At 38.8% G+C, this 15015-nt stretch overlaps 3 protein-coding genes across 3 annotated transcripts; 2 read left to right on the top strand and 1 right to left on the bottom strand.

Moving 5' to 3' along the window:
* Positions 1-953: 953 nt before the first annotated feature.
* On the bottom strand, positions 954-1607 carry LOC145953569 (uncharacterized). Its single transcript, XM_083067547.1, has one exon. It carries the CDS (start codon positions 1605-1607, stop codon positions 954-956), a length of 654 nt encoding a protein of 217 aa, XP_082923673.1.
* A 6976-nt stretch (positions 1608-8583) lies between these two features.
* LOC145953570 (uncharacterized) lies at positions 8584-12229 on the top strand. The gene is made up of 4 exons (XM_083067548.1): positions 8584-11147; positions 11620-11756; positions 11959-11992; positions 12153-12229. The coding sequence occupies exons 1-4, from the start codon at positions 9437-9439 to the stop codon at positions 12227-12229; spliced, it is 1959 nt and encodes a 652-aa protein (XP_082923674.1). The 5' UTR covers positions 8584-9436.
* LOC145953571 (uncharacterized) lies at positions 11935-13422 on the top strand. The gene is made up of 2 exons (XM_083067549.1): positions 11935-12495; positions 12572-13422. Exons 1-2 carry the CDS (start codon positions 12282-12284, stop codon positions 13420-13422), a joined length of 1065 nt encoding a protein of 354 aa, XP_082923675.1. The 5' UTR covers positions 11935-12281.
* The last annotated feature ends 1593 nt before the right edge of the window (positions 13423-15015 follow it).

A 15015-nucleotide genomic window follows, 5' to 3' on the forward strand; every position in this document is an offset into this window, starting at 1 on the left:
GGGGTTGACACTACCGCTCCGAGTTGGTTCAAGGTTGGCCTCCCGATGATAATGTTGTAGGAAGTGTTGGCTTCCACGAGGAGGTACCGGACCATGACCCGCCTTGTATCTGGTGGCGTTCCGAAAGTTGTCAACAAGTCTACGTATCCCCGAGTGTGAACTCGTTCTCCCGCGAAGCCGACTAGGGGCTCCGTGTGAGGTTGAATGAGAGAGTGGGGGACGTCTAGTTTGAGGAAAGTCGGCCAGTACAGGACGTCAGTCGAGCTTCCCTGGTCAATGAGTGTTTTCTGCACTTTCCAGTTGGCTATCTCCACGATGATGACCATGGGGTCATCCTGGTTAGGGCTGACGCCGGCGTAATCTTCATCAGAGAAGGAGACCGGTGGTGAGCTTTGGTGCGGGCCGAGGTGGTAGAGTGGACGTAGTTGATGCTCTGCAGGTGTCTTCTTCGGGCCGAGTTGCTGGTGCCTCCTCCCGCAAAATCACCTGCAATCGTGTTGATTACTCCCCGTAAGGGAGCCGATGTTGTTTCCTGACTTATTTCGGCCTATATCGCGCCGTTAGCATTTTGCTGGGACCCTGTGGGTAAGTCTGTGCGAGCTCCTGACCTGCGGCCTCTCCCGCGTCCCCGGCCTCCAGAGCCACCTCGGGAACCTGGTTGTCGCTGGATGTAGTGGCCGAGGTGGCCTGCCTGGATGAGCTCTTTGATGCGGTCCCGGAGCGTGCGGCACTCGTCAGTGGTGTGGTCGTAGTTCCTGTGGTACCGGTAGTGTTTGGACTGATCGGCGCTGTTGGGGGTGTGGCCGGGTGGTGGGAGGGCTAGTAGGTTATTGTTACTGGCTTCTTCCAGGATGTGGACTCTCGGGGCGTTTAGGGGAGTGTAGAAGTCATACCTCCCGCTTCTGTTGGCTCTGGCCGGCTTCTTGAATTGGCTGTCATTATTGACTTTTACCTTATCCTTGTGGCCCTGTTCCGGTTTTGCGGGGGTGCTCTTCCATCTGAATGTAGCCGGCGGCGCGGGCACGCAGCTCATCCATGTCGCGGGGGGCGTCGCGGCATAGGCTGTCAACAAACGATCCGGGTTTCAGTGCCATGAGCATGGCGTGCAGGGCGACCTCCAGGTTTAGATTCCGGATCCGAACCAAGATGTTGGAGAAGCGCTCAATGAAAGCTCGCAGAGATTCATCATCGTTCTGCCTGAGGTTGGTCAAGGTGGCCGAGGTTGTATGGTGAGGCCGGCTGGTGGCGTATTGTGCCACGAATCGCCGCACCAAGGTGGCAAAGCTGTCGATGGATCCGGCTGGTAGTTGGGTGTACCAATGAAGCGCGGGTCCCTTGAGTGAGGTCGGAAAAACCCTACACAATATAGCGTCGCTGTTAGTGTAGAGGTTTACCTGAGTTGTGTACGAGTCGATGTGCTCGTCGGGGTCCGTGGTGCCGTCGTAGCGGTCGAGGTGGAGGGGCTTCCACCCGCGGGGCAGTGGGGTCTCCATAATGCCATCCACAAAAGGATGACGGCGGAAGGGTTCTTGGCCCTCGGAGACATGGGTGGGGGCCCTGCTAGTACCCTGCCCTGATCTGTGCGTGGATGCATGAGACCGGTGCATGGCGGGCCGTGAAGTCGGTGCCTTGGTCGTCGCTCGGGATTGGGAGGCTGAATGTGCCTCCTCCTCATGGGTGTCGCTCTCGTGCGGAGGTTGTTCGGAGTGGTGTCGAGGGAGCTAGGCGCGAATGCGCTCATTTTCGACACGTAATGTTGCGAGGTCTGCTTCATTAGCGGTCCGCATCGCTGCAAGGTCATTTTCGTGCTGGGTGTGCATGTTTTGAAGGTCGACGTCGTGCTGTTGTCGCATCTGCTCGACTTGGTCGATCAGCCGCCTTAGGGTTGCAGCGTCGCTGTCCATGTTGACTGAGTGGCTTGCGTTGTCTGTTGCTCGTCTAATGTGGCTTCTAGTAGAAACCATACAGGTGGCCGATGAAGGCTGTCTCGATAGGCCCCACGGTGGGCGCCAAATGTTCTTACCGGAATTTGGTCGTAGAGGTGACCCGTCCAGTAAGATCGGTGAGCCTCCTTTGCCTGATGTATTGGTGCTCCAAGATGGGGGAGGTACCTGCAAAAGAGACTCCGATGCCAAAGTTTGGGTTTGTATGTGTAATAGTCTCGTATAAGTAATGCACGTACCTTGGAGTGAATTAGGTTTGCCTTGGGCCTTTTTGGGCTTGAGATAAGATATATCATGATATGATATGATATGATTGAAGGGCGGATCTGGTTTGGGACGAGATCCTTGGAATCAGGTATGATTTGCTCAAATACCGGGCTGACGTCGCGCAGCACGTGCCCGGGGCTGTTTTGTATTGCCAATCCGGGCTCGGAGCCCGGGTGCGAAGTACGGTTAGTACAATACTTAAAAAATAAATTAATTATTAAATTTTAACGTTTATATATACTTAAAAAAAAATATGACATTAGTAACATAGTATTTAAAAAAAATAAAACTAAAAAGAAAATCATATAAATAAGATTTATTAAAAAAATAAATTTCAGTCTCTCATTAAAATAAATACAAATAATGATCCTTTGTATGTTATTTTTATCTTTTACATGTTACGTTATTAAATATCATGTTAATTAATTGATAATTGAAAAATATTAAAATTTAATGATAAATAAAATATCAAATTGATGACAGGACTAAAATATTTTACTTTTAAAAATATGGGAATTAAATGTCTCTATTTTAAATTTGAAGGAGAAAAAGAAACTTATCTTATATTTAAAAAACTAAAAACATAGTATTTAACTTGAATACTTAATACCACGCTTAATTGTTGATGTTTTTACTTAGGACGCACGGGTATGTATAGGAACGTGGATATGATACGATATTTACATGTGAATCTGAATGGTAAGATAAATGTTAAAGATTATGATTCTTCAAAGTTAAGACACAACGATATACGAATGTAACATTAGTAAAGAAAACATAAAACTTAAAAGCAAAAACATTCACATGTTACAAGTTAGTTCAAGTTATTTAGATTCAATTAAATATTATTACTATTTTGCTTCATTACCATTCGTCCACATTGAAGTGTGGACACTTTTGCAGCATATCGTCCCAAAACTGAGGCTGTTACGGATTTGAAGTATGTCTATATATCTTTCTTGTCAATTGTTTGTTTTTTATCTTTGCATTTAGATCCTTTTATGTTATTATGCGCTACATTTGCTTTTATAAATGGATTTCCAAGCATACTCTACTACAAAGTTGTGGCTCTCACAGCCAATGCCTTGTAAATTGAGGAAGCAAACGTAATGAAATAGAAAGAAAGGAAATTATTGAGGTTGCATGGAGCCAAACAAGTTATAAGCGAAGGGCTTGGATGATCATCACCTGAAGATCCTGAAAGATTTATTTCTCGAAGTGTCGCACACTAGTGAAAATGATGGTTTTAGTTTCCATTGTGAGAGTTTTAAATTAGGCGCATGACTACTTAATTCTTATCTAGAGTTTCTATCTATAAGAAATGGGGTGCTTTGGTCCCCAGCATAAGCATTAGATATAGATGCAAATGGAAGCATAAATGTCAAAACTTAATTTAAGATTTGGTCCCCGCTTTATGCATATCCATGAGAATTTGTCCCATTTAGGTGCTAACATAATAACATTGTTGGTTGGACCCCTCTTTCTTTTTGAGCTAGAGGACAATTTTAACCACACTCAAATTCCTTTTGGCCCAAGTCTTCATCTACCAATCAATTTCTTCCCTTTCTTTTTTAATTTTATTAATTTTAAGTTTGTGCTCACGTTATTGTCTCCACTTTATAGTACTGTAAACTTTCTATATAAATCCCTTTTATATTATATCTTTTATTCAGTTCTTATTATTTAGAAAATATCAAGTCTGTTACCCAATCTCTAGTAGGCACATCATTACTTAATAAGAATTTGAGACGTGAAAAATTAAAATAGAATAAAAGAAATTTAACAAAAACATAATTAGAAAACATATTTCTAAGAGAATTAAAATGAAAAAAAGATGTAACATTATATATGAGGACTAAAAACTAAGCTTTTAATTTTTATATCATAAATGTATCTCAGCCATATATACGACATCTTATACTTTTTTGTCTATACTCTATATATCATTAACATTCATTAGATGCAAAAAAGTGTTTATGGATAGTGATTTAAATAATTATTCTTTTAATAATATATAGATTCTTCTCTAAACACACACGAACAAAGAAGACAATACAATCCACTTGAAATGTGATTGAAAGAGGAAAGACACTCTTTAAAATAATAGAATTAAAAGCATGCATGATCTATCAGTCCACTACTTAACCTCCACAAGCTATGATGTTAATTATAAATCATTGAAAGAAATAAACATCTCACAGGTATATCTCATTATCTCAACCAAGTGGTTGTCTTCACCAGACTTTTTATATTTTACTCTTTTTTATATTTTTTTTTATATTCGATATTTATTGTTTGTAAGGAGTGCTCACGGGTAGAGATTTACATATACAATTATTCTTTAAATTGTCAGCAGACTTTTCTCTGCAAATATATATATATAAGAAGGACAAGGAAAACTACATTCCGCTAAAAATGACTCTTTTTTAGTAACTAGAGAATTTCAATATATTCGATTCTCTTCTTATGTTCTTTTATTTGTTTCTTGGAATATCAAACATTCAAACAATTGTATTTACTTCTTGAAATATAAATCTAGTTTGGTTTGGTGGTGGCACAATATACATATTCAGAGACTGGTATATATTTGTAGTACATGTTTTGGATGCTATATATGATTAGAATTGAGGAAGTTCAAATGCACACATTATTTGTGTGATTAGTTAATACCAATAATTCTAATCAACTTATCATTTTATTTACTTTACTAGGAGTTGGAGCATTTCATGTTGGCTGAGAATATATCCCACAATTAGATTTACTTTTTATTGCTACATTTGCATGGTTTTATACGGGTATGTCAAGAATAACAGAAATACTCAGGGAAGTTGAATGGCACTGCCATTTTGAGGTACTATTAGTAAATATGAATAATTCTGGTGATCGATGTAATTGTAAATATAATCGTGAAGATGGAAAAGACAATTAGTCTCTCTGCTTGGTCGGGTTGTGCTAGGTTCCTCTTGGGTGTGAAAGAACATCTTCTAGCAGAAGTGGACCTTCTTGAATCAACTGGACCCAAATTATTGCACGAAAGGGCGTTGCTAAGAACTTAATTGGTCGATTTGTTTCAATTAATTGTGTCTCAAATCTGCGAGATTCAGGGGATATGCCACATTAATTGGTTGGAGGGTTAATCAGATTAGATGCCACGAGTAATCACGTTCACCCAACAGACACACTTAGGAAAGTAGTAAAGTTGGTATGGGATGGTTATGTCAAAATCAACAAAGGGAAATTAGTGTGGACCGTACCAAAGTTCCCTCACCTGATTTTGAAATAATTAGCAAAGGAAAGATGAACAAGTTTTCCTTTGCAACTTAACACAATTTATCTTGCTGATTAGGCTGAATAAAATATCCGTGTTCATTATGGAACAGCATAGTGCACAAGTGAAACCCCGTATTATTGGTGAACCTCCATAATGCCTAGTTTTATCGGGAAATCACGTCATTACTCATTACATTAGTGTAGTACATAGTCTTATTGTTCAATTGGAAAGGAAAATTTGTACATCTTCTTGACCTGTATTTAAGTTCCTTTGTGATCATATTATACTTGCCTCTACTTGTTTTGTACTAGGATAATCACCCAAAGGACTTGATGGTTGATCCAAATGAAATATTTGTAATGTTTCAATGTCACAACCTCACAGAAAGAACATTAATCTGATCTTTCGACGCCTCATTTAGACACAAACTTTATTCATTTTTTATTTTCTGAATAAGCTACTATCATTAAGTTAAAACAGAACAGCAACCACACATATAGTTATCACTTATGAAACCAACTAGTATATGCAAACAAGCACTAAGCATCTTTCGAGAGGAGTAATGAGATTGAAATAGACTTGAAATTAATGGATACCGAAACCCAAGTTAGTTTAAGCTGCTTTTCCTTCTCCTTATCCAAACAAGGGAAGTCACCCATTTGTTTCTTGTGCTTGGATTTGCTTTCGGGTCAGTGTCTCTGTCTATAGTGAAACATTGGGCAAGCCTTAACTAATAGGTCATCTTGAGGTTTTTTAATTCATGTATTTACCGCAATCAATTGTTGGCAAGTCTTTTTCAAATTCACAACGAGGAAAACTCATTGTCTGTTAGATCACTGTCATGGGCTCCATGTGTTCCTTTCATCCGTCTTTATAGCATGATCCGAATGAGCAGAACAATATAAGCACGGTACACGTAAAGTTCGACGTTGGGTTTACTCAATTTTTAAAACAAATTATACTTATAATACATTATTTAGTACATTATTTTTTAACACATTCTTTATTATTAAACAAAAATATAATTTAATGGATTCCACACATATTTTCATGTGTTAGCGTTCCTCATTTTAAAAACTCTAAAGTGAACCAGATTAGCCAAGTTATGCTAAATTAAAAAGATTGGATCCCGTTAGTCATTAGTTTTGCACATAATGTTATGTCAGATACATTTTATTTGGGCTGATAGTTGAAGAAGCCTTCAAAATAAAACAAGACGGTTTTGATTATATTTCTTGCTCAAAACCAGTAATGAAAACAATGGGCAGGGTAGACTGGTGCAAGCAGAACAAAACATGATATTTTCAACTATTCGAAACACGAATAAGAAGCTGTGAATGAAAACGACTACTTCTTACATAATACATTTTTAGAACATAATTAGGTGTTATTCAACTGATGACGCTTGCTAACCGCACTCTTTTCAAGGTTTAATTGAAAGATGATGTGACAAGGCATCAATTATAAGCAAATTTTATGTTCGTCTCAATTGTCTGCTTGTGTGACTGTAGAACAGTATATGTGTGTGTGTTTCCGAGTATATTGTTTTCGAAGGAAAACGATAAAAAAAAGTAGGAAAACCAACCAACTTCACGAAAGAGTTGTTATAATATAATTTTTTTGATAAGTGATAACTGATTTTTGTTCCAATTAATCCATGTATATATGTGGGGTATAAAGACTAGTGCATACAGTATGCATAAAGTAAATGATAGTGATAAGTGTTTTAATTACCGTCTTTGATCAAGCTTTCTTTATAAACCAATTCTACCGAGAGAATTCAAAGTTTGATATTCTTGTCATGTCAAACAAACATCAAAATTTCATTACATTCCGGATCCATTGTATACTAAGGTGAGTAAACGGGGAATATCTTTATCAAGAAGAAAGGGAAAAACGTGAGGGAAAAACTAAGCCAGACACAACAAAAACATCAGGATCTTTTTCTATGTCCTCCACAGAATTGGCGCTGTCCATTGCAATGTATTCATACTGTTTCCGAAAAACAGTTAAGCATAATCGTGCTTGTTTTTGATAAATACCTCTAGTTATTTAGATGATCAAAGGATAAATAAGAAAGAGAAATTTATCTTCATAAATATGATAGTTGAACTGATTTTTTTTCTTCTCATTGTAATTGCGAAATGCAATTGTCTTGAATCGAGTCTCACATTTTTAACATAAAAGTTCCCTCTAATTCAGACGACCAAGAAAAAGAAAGGACGAAAGAAGTCTTGCTTGCGAAGACTAGGATAATTTTGACCTTGGTCAACATAACGGAATCGACATCCAAGGTTAGAGCAAATGAATAAAAAAAAAATAGCTAAAAATTAAAAGTGCTTGGTAGTCATCATTTATATACCCTTTTAACTATCGTACCATGATGATAGTAACCATTTTCATTAAATGAAGGCAAAGCCACTTTACATAAAATTGTATCATATTGTCCAAAGAGAAAACAAATATATATATCAGAAGAAGTATGGTAATAAATAGAAACACTCCATTCTGTAGCCGCTTAATTTGTGCAAGTAATTGTACCTCTCCGGTGTTAATTACGAAGATAGTTAAAGTCAATACAAATATAGAATTATTTGAAAACTTAAAATATAATCAACTCCAAGTCAGCTGAAATGGTTAAAGGAATTTATTCCAAACATGTCATGGTGTTTACGGTGGAATTAACCATCAAATCTTGGGTTCTTTTTATTTAGACTAACATACGAACGTATTTCAATTTAGGTGCCTTACTGTGTGTTATCGTGTTACCGAGAATGGAGAGTAGGATGAAAAAGTCTTAGCAACTACTTGTTTCGAAATGTTCTTCTATTACTACTAACAAGCAATGCTCATGCAAGCAAATAATAATATGAACAGAGTGAACAATATATATATTAGCAATGCAAATCATAGTTCATTTCGTACAATGATCAAATTACGTTACACATGCGAACATATTGATCCAAGTATATGAATACACTACGTAATTAAACAAAGAACAAGAAGACTATTCTACTTCTACTCCTAAAAAGAGAAAAAAGTGGCCGAGAGTCAGTCATACCCAAAAACGATCTTGTGCACGAAAGTCATATGTGTGTGTAGGCAGAGAGTGCTTCAGAGTCCAATTCTAGTATGAGTTTTTCGACCCCAGTAAAGGTTCGTACTCCTTGTATTTATAGAGCAATCAAGGGCGGTTAATTCTGTACATGTACGCTTTTGACTCATAACCGCTATCCACTATATTTGCTACGTGGTCTTGACTCAACTTCCTTTAACCGCTCTTCCCACGTTCCTTGTTTTCTCGATTGATTTTTTAGTAACCGTTTTGGCTTAACCTCCATGTTCTGACAGTCTCAACTTTTCAACTATTTTCGAGCAACACTTGTTTTTTCGAGTCCCATAATTTCATCATGTGTTGATTTTACTTCTCAGGCAGCGCTATCAATCTTTTCGAGTCACATGATTTTCGAGTATGCCTAACAAATGCCCCCCTAGGAATTTGGTTTCGATGAGCATCTTAGGAGAAAACTAAATTCCTATCAAGGTTGTTCTTCGATACTTCCTCGATTTGTTTCTTGATGTTCACTTTTCTTGACGTTAACTTAATCTTTCTTTCGATGAAAACCTATTCTTGTAAGGTACTGACCATTTGGATGTGACATTGATAGCTCTGACGGCGCATACTTCTATTTTTCCATAAATTTGCCTTCTGATATGAAACGTTTTGGCGGTTGTTTTGGAAATTCAATTTAATATTTCAAATAATCTTGCCTAACCTAACCCGTTTCAACCTAGGCCCATTTACCTCGTTTAAAACCCCTTTTTCACCCTAGGGTTAAATTGTTTTCACCATTCTCTTCCTTCGTGCCCAAGTTTTCTTGCTCACTGTTTCTTTTTTGCTCTGGTTCTTGATCTTCTTCTCAGACCGTTCTCTCTGTTCTTGCTTTTGTTTGTTATGGCTTCTTCTGCTGCGTCCACTTCCGCTGCCGTAGCTTCTTCAATGTCTCCTACTGCCACCACTTCTTCCCCTATTTTGATTGCTACTACTTCTGCTGCTATGCCCACCACTCCGGTAACCACTATGGCCACCGCAACTACTATCCAGGACACTCCTCTGCTAATGACTGGTGCTCAAGTTCAAAAGGTCAAAGAAGGTGATGACACTTTCATTCCAATTCCAGGCATGGAGGAGGCTAGTTTGAAAATATACCAATCTCAGGTACTTCTTCCTTTTTCTCTAGCAGATGGTTCTGTTCATGCTTTCCTTGGTCCTTTTGCTGGTCAAAATACCAAGAGATATGGTAATACCCTTTTGCCTGAGGACTCCACCACCCTACCTTTCATTTATTCCCCAGAAATAGACCTAAACCTTTTTGGGGATACTACCAAAATTTTTAGAGCGTTTCCCCCCGTTAAAGAAAGGCACCTCTCTTGGTTAGCTCGTGTAGAGGCTTCTATGTCCTCAGAATGGAAAGAAACAGGTATTTTTGAATTTATCCAACTAGCTAAGTTCGACCTCCACCTTTTCGACCCTCAAATGCTCCTTTCTGCTATCTTCTTCTGGAATAGAGAGACTCGGGCTTTCGAGTTTCCTTGTGGCTTCATTTGCCCGACGTTACTTGATGTTGCTGCTATAACAGGGTTAAAGCCTATTGGAGATAGGTTTTATCCTGACGCCTTTGAAGAGGAAATTTCGATCAAGGATACTTCAATTTCTTGGGATAAGAAGACCTATTTGGCCTTTATTAACGCGCATATGGGACAACCTGACACGCCTGTCTCACCTTCAGAGCATATTGCCTTTCTTATGTACTGGTTGTCAGCCTGTGTCTTTTGCACCCCTTCGCTTCAAGTCCCAAAATATTATTACAATTTAGCTCAAGCCCTTCATTTGCAAAGGAAAATCTGCTTAAGCAAATTACTTCTGGCCTCTCTTTATACTTGTCTTGATGAAGCTTCCGAAAGTCTTGCTCGAGAATCTGGGCCTCGAAATCTCTCTGGCCCGTTATGGCTACTTCAACTTTGGCTCAACGCGCTATTGGAGAAGAAACTTCATTTGCCCTCAAAACCCATTCCCATATGTGAACTCGAAGGAGCTCGTTTAACAACCCTTACCCCTCGAAAGCGTCTGGTAGACAATTTCGAGAAATATATTAGAGTCATCCTTAGCTTTACTGACTTCACTGAAGACTTAGCCCCTTTCATTCGACCGAATTTGATAGGTCCTACATGGTTGCGCCAAAATAACCAAGTTGGTAGCATAAGTCCAGCTTCAACTGACCTGTGGTTTGGATTCTTGTCTTGGGATGTGATCATGTCGGGTATGAGGCAAAAAGATGTCAGACTTTATCCTTATCAGCCCCAACTTTTTGCTCGACAGTTTGGGCTTTGCCAAATGAAACCTCTTCCCCTTCGACGTAAAGAAGGCATTGATGCGGATATTTGTGTCGAAAAAGGGAATTATGAAGAAGTCCTTAACTTCATCCTTCGCCCTGATAAAGATCTTAGGCTTACACCGACCACCTTTTCTCCTTCCTTCTTAGTCTCAAAATGCTACCTTCGATGGTGGTGTTACTATATTGTAGATAAACTCACCGATTTTGATGGCTTTCTGAAAAAGCTGATTAGTTCTCCTCTTTCTTGTTCGCAGGGGCCTAAACAACCAGGTACTTTCAAGAATCAACTTATCATTTATCAATTCGAACAATTTTTTAAGGTTTGTTATCGACCTGACAATGCGCACCGAACCATTTTTGACGCTTCTGTCTCATTATCGAAAATGGTACAACGGAACATTCGCTCAAAAAAGGTAATAAATCCTCAAGGTAAAACTGATTTCGAAAAATTTTGTCCAAAGCATATACCTCCTCTTCCAAATGCCCTTTTTGGTCTAGTTAAACATGTATCTCATCCTCCTTGGGTGAAAACACTCGACCCGTTTTACCTTGAGCGCAAAGAAGTTCCTGTAAAGAATAAAGTTACCTACGCGAGATGTTCCGTGTACGATTTTCCTCGAAACAAATGGTGGCCATTATGTTGGGTCAATAACATTAACCCTCCTCCTGGTAAATATTTTTCACCTCCTTCTTCTTCGCGTATACCTTAAACTTGTCTCACTTCTTTGCTCGAACCTTGTAGCTGCCATCCCTCAGCGTGTTCCTCGACATGTTGATCCAACTCCTGATTGGGAGAGTGACGATGACGAGGATAAAGAGACATCTAAAAAGGGTCGAAAGAGAAAGACCGCTGCTGACAAGGTTTCTTTACGTTCTAAGGTATACCTTGTTTGGATTGCAGTTTTTCTCGAAACTAATATTTTATCTTACCTTCTCGAAATTCTACTCTACAGAGTATTGGAAACTCGAAGAAACAAAGAATAGGTTCAGACAGTACCAAAACTGTTAAGTATCTTAACTCAAATATTAAGATTATTTTCTTGCTCGTGTTTCATACCTAATCAATTATTTTCCAATTCAGGTCTCGACCACAAAAAAGCAAGACAAGGGGAAAGGTAAGATGGTCTTGCCTCTTCCCAAGAAACCTTAACAATCCTCTGGCGAGAAGTTGCTTAAAGACGCCATGAAGTCCGTTCCTAAGGTATCTCAATTTCGACGTCTTTCTTCATTTATATTTCTCTTATGCCTTTAACCGTTCTAAAATCCTATTAATAGGATATTGCGATTATCCCACTGGATTCTTCTCAAGGGGTGTCTCAAGAGGTGCAGAAAAGCGTACCCTTTGCCACTGAGGTAACCCAACATGTTCATCTTGTTATACCTTGTGACTCAAATTTCCTCTTGATGTTTAGCCTGACTTCTTCATTTCCTCAGTTGTCTACTCCTCAAGTGGATGTTGCGGCGCTTGCCTCTGCCATGGCTTCGATAGAAGTTCCCCCTCCTGTCGAAGAGGGTAAGATTCCCCAACCCGAACCTTTGACTAATATGGAGACGCGGCAAGACTCCGCTCAAGGTGAACCTTCTTTCGAACTACAACCTCCCTTGGATCCGAACCAGGGTATATTTCTTTCGACTTTAATCTTCGATATGATACCTTGTTAATGGAAGTTTCTTATGTATTTACTTTTGTGCAGGTTCAACTGAGTCCCCTAGACCTTTTACCACTTCTCCTTCAACCCAGGGCGGTGCTACTTCTTCTGTCCAAGGCCTCTCCTTGATTCCCTCTCCAGATTTGGATTTGATGAGTTTCTTTAATGACGAGGACGAAGATATCAATACTATCTTCGAGGTGTTGGACAACTGGACGAGTGGTCCCTCTGAGTCAGAGAAAGACAAATTGAAGGTTGTTGAGCCAGCTTCTGACACACCTTCTTACCAACCCCTACTCGACTCTTTTCGCTCGAAGGCATACGTTAAAGATCTCGATCAAGCCTTCCTCATTCCTGAATTCAAAACGGAAGTGCAACAAATGATTGATGAGTTGCTCAGTTATTCGGACCTTCCTTCTGATATTTCTTTAGAGCTTCAAGCATTTATCAAGCCCTTTAGCCGCGCTTGGGAACTTCGAACTCAGTGGTCTACTGCATATCAAGAAGTGACCCAAATTGAGGTTGAAACTAAAAGAGACCGTGCTAAGCTCGAGAAACTCCGAGACGAGTTGGTTTCTATCAAGAAATCAACGGAAGAAATGATTTGTGCTTTACAAGCATTGCAAAAGGAGGAGGCTGATATCGAACGTACTATCGAAGCCTTAAACCACGAGCTTGACAAAACTCGCTCGAAGAAGGATGGAGTGAAAATTAAGAGTCAAGAGATCAAGCAACATCAAACAGGGCTTAAGGAAGAGGGCAAAGCCATTTCTTCTCGATTAGCAAAGACTTTGGAGCAGAAGAGGCATTTAGAAGCTCAATGTGCGTCTCGCAAAAAGAATCTGGACGAGGCTTACAAAGCTTTCGAGGATTTCAAGAAGCAATTTTTGCAATAATTCATTCTTCTTATCTATTTTTCCAACCTTTTAGTTTATATTTGCCTTGTATTGAACAATTATTCTTCTGCTCTTTTATGGAAATGTTTTAAATATTTCTCATTTATGACTTTGCTTGCACTTGAATTATTTATCTCCTTAATTACATATGCGTTCTTTGAATATACTTGCTCGACTAGAAAGAGAAAAAAGTGGCCGAGAGTCAGTCATACCCAAAAACGATCTTGTGCACGAAAGCCATATGTGTGTGTAGGCAGAGAGTGCTTCAGAGTCCAATTCTAGTATGAGTTTTTCGACCCTAGTAAAGGTCCGTACTCCTTGTATTTATAGAGCAATCAAGGGCGGTTAATTCTGTACATGTACGCTTTTGACTCATAACCGCTATCCACTATATTTGCTACGTGGTCTTGACTCAACTTCCTTTAACCGCTCTTCCCACGTTCCTTGTTTTCTCGATTGATTTTTTAGTAACCGTTTTGGCTTAACCTCCATGTTCTGACAGTCTCAACTTTTCAACTATTTTCGAGCAACACTTGTTTTTTCGAGTCCCATAATTTCATCATGTGTTGATTTTACTTCTCAGGCAGCGCTATCAATCTTTTCGACATGATTTTCGAGTATGCCTAACACATGGGTCTCAGATGAATAGTAGCAGACTAATCTGTACTTGTCACCATTTGATTTTTTGAACTCAAAAAGAAAAATAGCGATGATGGTGGTCCAATTAGTGAAAAGGAAAGAGCTTATAATATAGACCGTCATAGGTGGAAGAAGAAAACCCCACAGCACTCGCTGTAATGGAGATTGCCTACGAACAAGAAGGCCAAAGGATGTACTTTGTGGAGTGAAGATCTGGCCAAGGTTTTTGTCTGTCACTGCGTACTGTCAAATTCCCAATATCATATATTTATCTCTTTCCATCCTTAACAAATAAATAATACATTATTCGAATTATTATACACACAATTATCATTTTTCACATCACCATCTCAACAGAAAAATTTTGCCACTTCTAATTTTGCTCTGGGTGTGTTGCTCCTAATTTCGATTCTTGTATAGGTGTTAAAATAATATTTAGTTGATAAAAATCATATTTCTCATACGTAAATTAATCTTTAATTATTAAATTTGAAATATTGCACAAATCATTACCATTAAAAAGAAATTGTGTGACTTCTTTTATTTATATTTTTTCTATATGTATGTCACATGTGTATGAATCATTTTCCTCAGGTTTTTTTTTTCCAATTTTTTTGTCATTTTATTTTCTTTTTTATCATATATGTATATATTTACAATTTTTTACTTTTTCTTTTTGGTCTATCTCACTTTTTCTTAATATACCTGCACCTATCTATTCCAAGGCAGGACATTGATTCGTAACTGATAACATTTTGGCGTCATTTCAATCTTTTCTCATTTCTAACTGGGACATCAAAGGATTTAGCATCTAGGTATTTTATTCATAGTCCTGTTTGCATATGTCTTGGCTGAATAAAGGGTATGGACTCTATTCTTTACCTACACGATGTTGATGAGCGTTCATTTCTTCCAGGCTAGTTTCACGTTATTTATTAATTTATATGTCGAGTT

This window comes from Cajanus cajan, chromosome 11 (genome assembly GCF_000230855.2).
Source record: "Cajanus cajan strain Asha chromosome 11, NIPB_CcT2T_4, whole genome shotgun sequence".
Lineage (NCBI taxonomy): Eukaryota > Viridiplantae > Streptophyta > Magnoliopsida > Fabales > Fabaceae > Cajanus > Cajanus cajan.

Bases quoted from the DNA above. Each gene is read 5' to 3' on its own strand.
- LOC145953569 (XM_083067547.1), bottom strand. From the start codon at position 1,607: ATGCACCGGTCTCATGCATCCACGCACAGATCAGGGCAGGGTACTAGC.
- LOC145953570 (XM_083067548.1), top strand. From the start codon at position 9,437: ATGGCTTCTTCTGCTGCGTCCACTTCCGCTGCCGTAGCTTCTTCAATG. The intron at 11,757-11,958 runs GTATACCTTGTT...TTTCCAATTCAG, and splicing joins AGGTTTCTTTACGTTCTAAG to GTCTCGACCACAAAAAAGCA. The intron at 11,993-12,152 runs GTAAGATGGTCT...TCCTATTAATAG, and splicing joins AAAGCAAGACAAGGGGAAAG to GATATTGCGATTATCCCACT.
- LOC145953571 (XM_083067549.1), top strand. From the start codon at position 12,282: ATGTTTAGCCTGACTTCTTCATTTCCTCAGTTGTCTACTCCTCAAGTG. The intron at 12,496-12,571 runs GTATATTTCTTT...ACTTTTGTGCAG, and splicing joins TCCCTTGGATCCGAACCAGG to GTTCAACTGAGTCCCCTAGA.